The following is an 8,951-nucleotide window of genomic DNA, read 5'->3' as shown; positions in this document are numbered from 1 at the left end:
TTAATTAACAATAATAAGAATTAAATAAATACCTTTTTTAGTGGCATTTATTAACCAATACCATCTAAACTGTTAAAAATATAGTACTAATAAATCCTTTTTCGATTTTATAACTTTTAAGGTTTTGTATTCTAATTAAGCTCAATCGTGTAATACAAACGGTGGAATCCCATCACCTCTAAATATAAAGTCTTTGACTGCATACTGTTGACTTTAATTATATTTGCACCTTATAGATATACAAGGACATGGCTAAAAGGAAAACCCCTCAAATTTCATATTCCTCTAAAGCGTCACACACCGGCGATTCTTCAAATGGTAAGATTTCCATTTTGTATTATATAACCCTTACAACAACATTTTATCTTTTTTTTTTATTTTCTTTTGTATGGGACATGCAAAGAACTACATTATCTAACATTTCTAATGGTAAATAAATTTATACGCCCTGCTTGCGGTGCGCGCATATAATGTATATATGCGTGAACCCTCAGGTGGGCAAAAGTAAAATTGCACTATTTTGACATTATTTTACTAATCTCATGAAAATAACGTTAAAAGTGGCGGAAGGTTAATCAGGCATCATGTGGTGGCGTTGATAGCCGAAAGACAAGGGCACATGCACCAATCAGCCGGTATCCCGATGATTGAGTGCTATGTGCCTTATGTCCAAGGCTTGATGCAAAACTACTATCGAGCCGGGGGTCTCACCGGAAGCAGTCTCTATATCCCTATGGGATAGAGGTAAGGCTGTCTACATCTTACCCTCCTCAGACCCTACCATAGCATTGCTATTGGTGGGATATACTGAGTACGATGATGATGATGATGATGATGGTGATGATGATGATGACTTATGTTAAACTTAACTCATCATCTAATAATATGTTTATTTTATTTTTTTTATTTTTTACAGCTTATGTAAACAACATTCGTTATGCAAATGCTTCAGAGGCGGTAAAATTCAGGAAAGTAGATCTACATATCAATAAATCCAATATTGTTCAAGTAAATAATTCCTTGCTCCCACTGCTATAAGTTTCAATCCGTCTAAACTGGGAATGTGTTTAGTTTTTAGCATCGATTTTTTTCAAGTCATTTATACACGTTTTACCTTTAAAAGAATATACAATCTGTCCTTAACTACAATAGATTTAAAACACAAATACAAGTTTAATTTTTAATATATAAATATACATATATATATATATATATATATATATAACATAATTATTATAGTTTCGTATTAGATATAAAACTTTTGTACTTTGTAATATCTACAAACTATTTTCCTTGTCTTTACGTCATTAGCATGAATTTCAAGTTTTCAACTGTAAATGCTCAATGAAATTGTATATGTAATTTTAAAACACGGAATCATATTACAAAAACATTTTAATTTATCGATATTATAAAATCAATAGATAACATTAAATTGTTGTTTTTTACTTTGTAAATCTATTTCTTATACTTCTATTTGCACTCTATTATACAAGGAAATGTCTAAAAGCAACACCCCTGAAAGTGCATCATCCTCTAAAGCGCCTGTCAACGGTCATGCTTCAAATTGTAAGTTTTCAATTTGTATTATATTACGTTCATTTTTGTAATTCAGAAAATTTAAATTTGTCCGTGTAGAACAACATTTCTACAATTATTTTCTTTATGTAGGGGACATGCAAAGAACCGCTATATCTTCAGCCGACGTTCGTAAGTTAAATGCTTCAGAGGCCAGGAAATCAAGAAAGCTACTTCTAGATAGCAGGAGATCTAATATTGCTCCTAACACCCAAAAGTCTAATAAACCTTTTTCGTCATCAATAAATTCTACATCAATTACACAGGGCAAAGAAAATGTGACACCAAATACAATGATTACAAATCAAAGCAGTTTGCAAACTTTTCATGAAAATACAAAGAATCCAACTTCATTAGGTGATATCAATAGTGGTAAGATACCCGTTTACTGGTTATTTTTCATAATTTAAACATAAACGATAATATCAATTATTATCAACTTGCTCATGTTACCATATTTTAAATCTTAATTTTTTCCCCAGGGGCATCTACTTCCAAAAACAACAGGTCTACCTCATTATGTGATACTCGTCGAGTTTATATTTCTTCACCTATCATGGCATCCAGCAATTGTGCATCTACTTCTTTAACAAAGTTATCATCAGGAAAGCGTAAACTAATAAGTAACTCGCGGATTACAAATCCTATACCTATGCTTGACTTGACGTCAGATGAAGAAGTTGATGTCGAAGTTTTGGTTAAAGACCCATTCAAAGGAATCTCAACAGGTACTTACAATACAACAATTCCAATTAATAATGCACATACATTTTTTGACCACAAGTTAATTTAACAGATTACTTGGATCATGGTGATCAGAATCTTATATGTGAATTATGCCATGCAAAATTGTGGAAAAATGAGGGTGGAATAGGAAAAAAAAAGAAGGAAAAACAACTTATTTCCTATGTTGTGGTTACGGTAAGGTCGAGCTACCTGAATTTAAAGATGCTCCGCCAGCTTACAAAGATCTATTTAGCAATGTTGGTCCTAAAAGCAAGTTTTTCTTAAAGAACATTAGACGCTACAATTCTATGTTCGCGTTTACATCAATGGGCGGAAAGGTTGATTCCTCCATTAATAGAGGTAACGCTCCATTCGTGTTTAGGATTAGCGGTCAGAATTATCATTCTATTGGAAGTCTTTTGCCAGAGAATGGATCAAAACCAAAGTTTTCGCAACGATACATATATGACACGGAAAATGAAGTCTCAAATAGACAATGCTTATTTAGGTATGTATTAACTCAATTAATTCACTATTTTTACACATTTGACCTTATGTCATTTTTTTAAATAATGACAAACGAATATTCTTATTCCTACCAGTCAATCAAAAAAACAATCTACAAGAGGTTCCAACTTGCTAGATCTTGAGATAATAAAGGATCTACAGCGTATGTTAGATTCTCATAATGAGCTGGTGAAATCTTATAGGATGGCAAGAGATCGTTTTCAAGAAAATCCTCATGCTAACCTTAAGTTGCGTCTTATTGGAAGAAGACAACAAGATGGAAGAACATACAACTTGCCGAGTTCTTCTGAAGTTGCTGCGCTGATTGTTGGTGATATTGGTAATATTGAGCCTCGAGACATTATTGTTGAAACTAAAACGGGAAGTCTAAAGCATATAAGTGAATTGCATCCTTCATACGTTCCTCTTCAATATCCACTTTTCTATATTTATGGTGATGATTGTTACAGGGTTGACATCCCTCATAGAGATTTTAGAAGCTTACAAAAAAGTAAACGGCCAAACTGCACCATGAGAGAATTTTTTGCGTACAGAATTCAAGATAGGCCAAATATTTTCTCATTGCCTCTGAATGGAAGAAGACTTTTTCAACAACAGTTAGTTGATATATACACAATGATTGAAACCGAAAGACTCAACTACATACGTAAAAAACAAAAGGTTCTTAGATGTGAGTCATATGAGAATATTCATAACTTAAAAAACACCAAAAACTAAGACATGTCCCGCGTTGGTCAACGTGTGATATTACCTTCATCTTTTACCGGAGGTTCTCGGTACATGATGCAAAACTACCTAGATGTCATGGCTATTTGTAGGTGGTATGGATATCCAGATTTTTTCATAACTATAACATGCAATCCTAAATGGCCTGAAGTTAAAAGATTCCTGAATAGTACCACCATTAATCCTGAAGACAGGCCTGACATCATGTGTAGATTATTTAAAGTTAAGCTTGATGCAATAATCAAAGACTTAAAAAAAGACGAAATTCTGGGAAAGGTTCAAGCAGGTGATTTACTTTATTATTTACTTAATATAATAGTATTTCTTAAACATAGTCTTCTTTTTAGCAACTTTCAATTTATATCGAACATTAATAATATTCATTTTTTATGTAGTTGTTTATACCGTAGAGTTTCAAAAGCGTGGGTTGCCTCATGCCCATATATGTTTATTCATGCATGCTGATCACAAGCTTCCTATCGTTGATCATATTGACCCGTTTATTTCGGCCGAGATTCCAGACAAGAAGGAAGATCATGAATTATATTCCCTTGTGAGTGAATTCATGATGCATGGTCCTTGTGGTTATGATAACATGAACTGTTCATGCATGATTAATATAAGGTGTTCTAAAAAGTTCCCTAAAAAGTTTACACCTCACAATTCTATTGATTCAAATGGTTATCCTATATACAGAAGAAGAGATTCTGGATGCACAGTTAAAAAGTCTGCTATAGACTTAGACAACAGAAGTGTCGTGACATATAATAAAACGCTTCTGAAAAGATATCAAGCACATATTAACGTTGAGTGGTGTAATCAGGCTGCATCCATAAAGTATTTATTCAAATACATTAACAAAGGTCCTGACAGGGCTACAGTTGCTGTTGTAGACGCTGACAATCAAGATGATCAAGATAAAGCAAGAGATGAAATTAGAGAATATTATGATTGTCGATACCTTTCTGCGTGTGAAGCAGCATGGAGGATATTTGCATTTGAAGTACATTACAACTCGCCTTCAGTAATTAGACTTCCTTTCCATCTCCCTGGTCAACAACAGGTTACGTACGGGCCCGATGATGATATTGATGATGTCCTTAACAAACCATCAGTTTCTTCATCAATGTTTTCAGCTTGGATGTTGTGTAACCAAATTAATGACGAAGCACGAAACCTTACTTATGTTGAATTTCCTACTAAGTTTGTTTGGAAACTTGAACAACGAAAGTGGGAACGACGAAAGCAGGGTTTTTCAATTGGAAGAATTCATCAAGTTTCTCCGTCTCTCGGTGAGGCGTATTTCTTAAGAATTCTTCTAAACAAAGTCAAAGGACCAAAATCTTTTGATGATATTCGAACGGTAGATGGCCAGACATATCCTACATTTAGAGATGCTTGCTATGCACGTGGACTACTCGATGATGACATGGAATATATCGAAGCAATTAAGGAGGCGAGTGCATCCGGTTCTTGTTATTATCTTCGTGCTTTATTTGGATCAATGTTATTGTCCAGCTCTCTTTCTAGACCTGATTTTGTGTGGGAAAAAACATGGGAATATCTATCAGATGGCATTATTTACACACAACAAAGAATATTGAATATTCCAGGTACTCCAATTCGTTATTCAGTACTAAAATATATGAACCATATTATACTTTCAAATGAAGATTAATTATAAATTTTCAATTTTTACCATCCTTAATGAATTTGGTTTTCCGTTTTTATGTTTTGTTCATATACGTACTTCATATAATATTGTTTATATTTTATTAATACAATTTTGCAGATTTATCACTTCCAGAAACTCAAATTAAGAACTTAACTTTGTGTGAGATTGAGAAGTACCTACTTCGAAATAACTCAAGCCTACGTAGATTTCAAACTATGCCGTATCCTGATCACGATTCTATAGCTTCTTCAAACAATCGTTTAATTGTTGACGAACTCTCTTATGACACAATCACTTTACAAAATGAGTCTCACAGCCTTATAAGTTCATTAACAGATGAACAACGAAAAGTGTTTGACGAAATCATGAACGCAGTTGAAGCTAACAAAGGAGGTGTATTTTTTCTTTACGGCTATGGTGGAACAGGAAAGACATTTTTGTGGAAGAAATTATCTGTGGCAATACGATCTAAAGGTCAAATTGTATTGAATGTTGCTTCAAGTGGTATTGCATCATTGCTGTTGTCAGGAGGTAGAACAGCACACTCCAGATTTCATATTCCTATAAATCTTAACGAGGACTCAACTTGCAGCATAAAACCAGGAAGTGATGATGCGCATTTACTAAAGGAAACAAAATTGATTATATGGGATGAAGCCCCAATGATACATAAACATGCATTTGAAGCTCTTGATAGAACAATGACGGACGTATTAACTCCTAATACTTCTATCAATTCGGGAATCCCATTTGGAGGTAAAGTTATTGTTTTTGGTGGTGATTTTAGGCAAGTTCTTCCTGTTATTACAAACGGAAGCAGACAACAGATTGTGAATGCATCTTTATGTTCTTCCTATATTTGGGGTAAATGCAAACTTCTTAGGTTAACAAAAAACATGCGGTTAACCATCGGAGCTCAAGCATCTGATATTGAGCAGACAAACCAGTTTGCTAAATGGCTGTTGGATATAGGCGAGGGAAATGTCGGTGGTTCAAATGATGGTGAAGCAACAATAGACATGCCTCATGATCTTTTGATCAATGACTCGTATGATCCGATTCAAAGTTTAATTGATTTTGTTTATCCTTCAATTCTACAAAATATCAAAAATATTGAATTCTTTCGTGAAAGAGCAATACTTGCACCTACCAATGAAGATGTCCAAGACATTAATGATCTATTGATCTCACTTTTTCCCAGAGATGAAAAGGAGTACCTTAGCTCAGATAGTATCTGTCCAACAAAAGACTTCGTTGATCCATTGCAAGCAAATTTATACTCGCCCGACATGTTAAACGGTCTTAAAATTTCCGGATTGCCAAATCATAGATTGGTCTTAAAGGTGGGTGTTCCTGTTATGTTACTCCAAAACATTGACCATCAAATTGGTTTGTGTAATGGTACTAGGTTGCGAGTCATATCTCTTAAAAAACATGTCGTAGTAGCTGAAATAATATCTGGAGGTAATATTGGTACTTGCACATATATTCACAGAGTAAATATGATACCTACAGATAACAAGATTCCTTTCAAGTTTCAAAGAAGACAATTTCCAATTTCAGTATGTTTTGCAATGACGATTAACAAAAGCCAAGGACAGTCACTATCAAAAGTTGGTTTGTATTTAAAGCATCCGGTTTTCAGCCATGGACAGTTGTATGTGGCACTATCAAGAGTGAAGAGTAGAGACGGAGTCAAATTATTAATATTCGACGCAGATGGCAAACTTACAAATAAGACATCTAATGTTGTTTACAAAGAGATATTTCGAGATTTGTAATTTATGTTTCACTTTGTCAAATTTGATTGTAACTTACTTTCTTCCTTAGTTTCAACAATTTATCAGTTTTTGTGTCTTTTCTCACTTTACATGAATAAATCTATCATTTATGTTACCATTTATATTGTGTCCAACCATATAATATTTAAGATTAATGTGTTAGTAAATTTAACATATGCTTCTACCTTTAATATTTAATACCACATTGTTTCTTCAAATATTTCAAATGTTTTTAGAATTATAAAATAAAATTTCTTAAACCCGTGTTCTACACGGGCAACTAACCTAGTAATAAATACATAAAAGATTACAAGAAATCTTGTTATCCGATCATAGTCCCTACCGTTGAAGATCTCCTAGACAGACATATCCCAATAATCACTATTTAACATATGTATTTTATACTAGTATTAGTATATATCCCCTAGATATAGTGGTTGATCAAATCTTGGTGGGCATAACCTAATATCAACATCCTATATTATGTTCTCTTTCCAGCACACTGATGACCTGGTTTTTCACCAGATTCCCTTAATATCCTTCCAACAACAGGCAACAAATCAACAAGATCTGGTAGTTAAGGTTCATGATCATGTTCCTATGGAGGGTGGTACAAATAATAATATTGATCCAGTCAGTACTAAAGCCAGGAAACTTCAAGGAGGTCAGTCACCCTCTTCTAAACCTAATTCAGCAACTACTGATCAAGGGGTAGAAGATAGTAAAGATGAATATACACAACGGAAACTCGCGCATCGAGAGATCGAAAGACAACGAAGACGCGATATGGCCGAGCTTTATGCTTCACTTAGGGGTCTACTTCCCCTCGAATTCGTTAAGGTGAGTTAATCTTGATAATTAATTAATTAACCACAATGAATTGAAATTGGATGTAGCAGTATTTACTTCCCATATCATTCAGTAAAGGGTAGTGTTTACATCGAAATAGAAGGCAAACGGCCGGGCAACAATCTGCGCTGCTAGCCCTTTCTGAATAAAAAAATTAAGTCGTTTAAAAATTACATTCATAAGTATTCATAGATCTTGGGGTCATAACATTACTAATATTACTAAGTAGAATATCTATTTATTATTTGAGACGTATTTTTTGTGTTTAGGGAAAGCGATCTACATCGGATCATATGCATCAGGCAGTGAATTACATCAAACACATGCAAGAGAATATTAAAATGTTGAGTGCCAAGAGAGATAGTATCAAGAAATTTGTGGAGGCTGGTGTTCCTGGTCCAGTGACAAATACTAAGAAAGAAAACACAACAGATTTGCTTCCTAATACTATCTCAATCAGCTCTTGTGATGGAGGAGTTCAGATTGTGGTCAATAGTTGTTTAATCGAAGACGGTTTCCCTCTTTCAAGAGTTCTAAAAGCGATTTCGGATGAAGGTTATAATGTTATAAGCTGCAGTTGTGCTAAAGTAAAGCAAAGGTTGATTCACTCTATCCAATCTGAGGTAAACTTGTTTGTAACATAATTCCAGTTGTATATACTAACATGTTTATATGAAATCTGACATATTATTACAATATTTATTACTATAGGGTTTTCGATTTTCTGGTTATTACAAACATCATATGATCTAGTGCTCAACCAGAAGATTATTAATGTTTTTCAGGTGACCGATAATAATCCAGTGTCAACCAATCTGTTGGTGTTGCAACAAAGATTATCCGCTGTGGCTAATAACTACTGAATTCAAGATAACTGTTGAACTAATTATCAAGGTAATTTAATTGATTGCATGAGGTCAATATGGAGATGTGTCATTGTGTGCCACCAATATCCATCTTGTTTTCGTGTTCAAACAAAGATCTTTAAGGTGAGCTTTTGTTAAGCTGGTTTTGAGAAGTTAATGTACCATACATTGGTTGTTGACTGCTTGTTTATTGTTTGTTTTAATCCTTTATGTACTATGTAA

At 33.9% G+C, this 8,951-nt stretch overlaps 1 protein-coding gene and 1 pseudogene across 2 annotated transcripts; both read left to right on the top strand.

Moving 5' to 3' along the window:
* Positions 1 to 3,552: 3,552 nt before the first annotated feature.
* Positions 3,553 to 7,014, top strand: LOC143627058 (uncharacterized). Its single transcript, XM_077096957.1, has 3 exons — positions 3,553 to 3,844; positions 3,954 to 5,171; positions 5,351 to 7,014. The coding sequence occupies exons 1-3, from the start codon at positions 3,553 to 3,555 to the stop codon at positions 7,012 to 7,014; spliced, it is 3,174 nt and encodes a 1,057-aa protein (XP_076953072.1).
* A 310-nt stretch (positions 7,015 to 7,324) lies between these two features.
* On the top strand, positions 7,325 to 8,726 carry LOC143627057 (transcription factor bHLH118 pseudogene; annotated as a pseudogene). Its single transcript, XR_013152531.1, has 3 exons — positions 7,325 to 7,854; positions 8,133 to 8,486; positions 8,649 to 8,726. The product of XR_013152531.1 is annotated as a transcription factor bHLH118 pseudogene (transcript).
* The last annotated feature ends 225 nt before the right edge of the window (positions 8,727 to 8,951 follow it).

This window comes from Bidens hawaiensis, unplaced genomic scaffold (genome assembly GCF_021521415.1).
Source record: "Bidens hawaiensis isolate Kalapana, Puna unplaced genomic scaffold, B.hawaiensis_p1.1 tig00004595_1, whole genome shotgun sequence".
Lineage (NCBI taxonomy): Eukaryota > Viridiplantae > Streptophyta > Magnoliopsida > Asterales > Asteraceae > Bidens > Bidens hawaiensis.
Note: the sequence above shows the minus strand (reverse complement) of the source record. Positions and strands in the feature narration are given on the sequence as shown.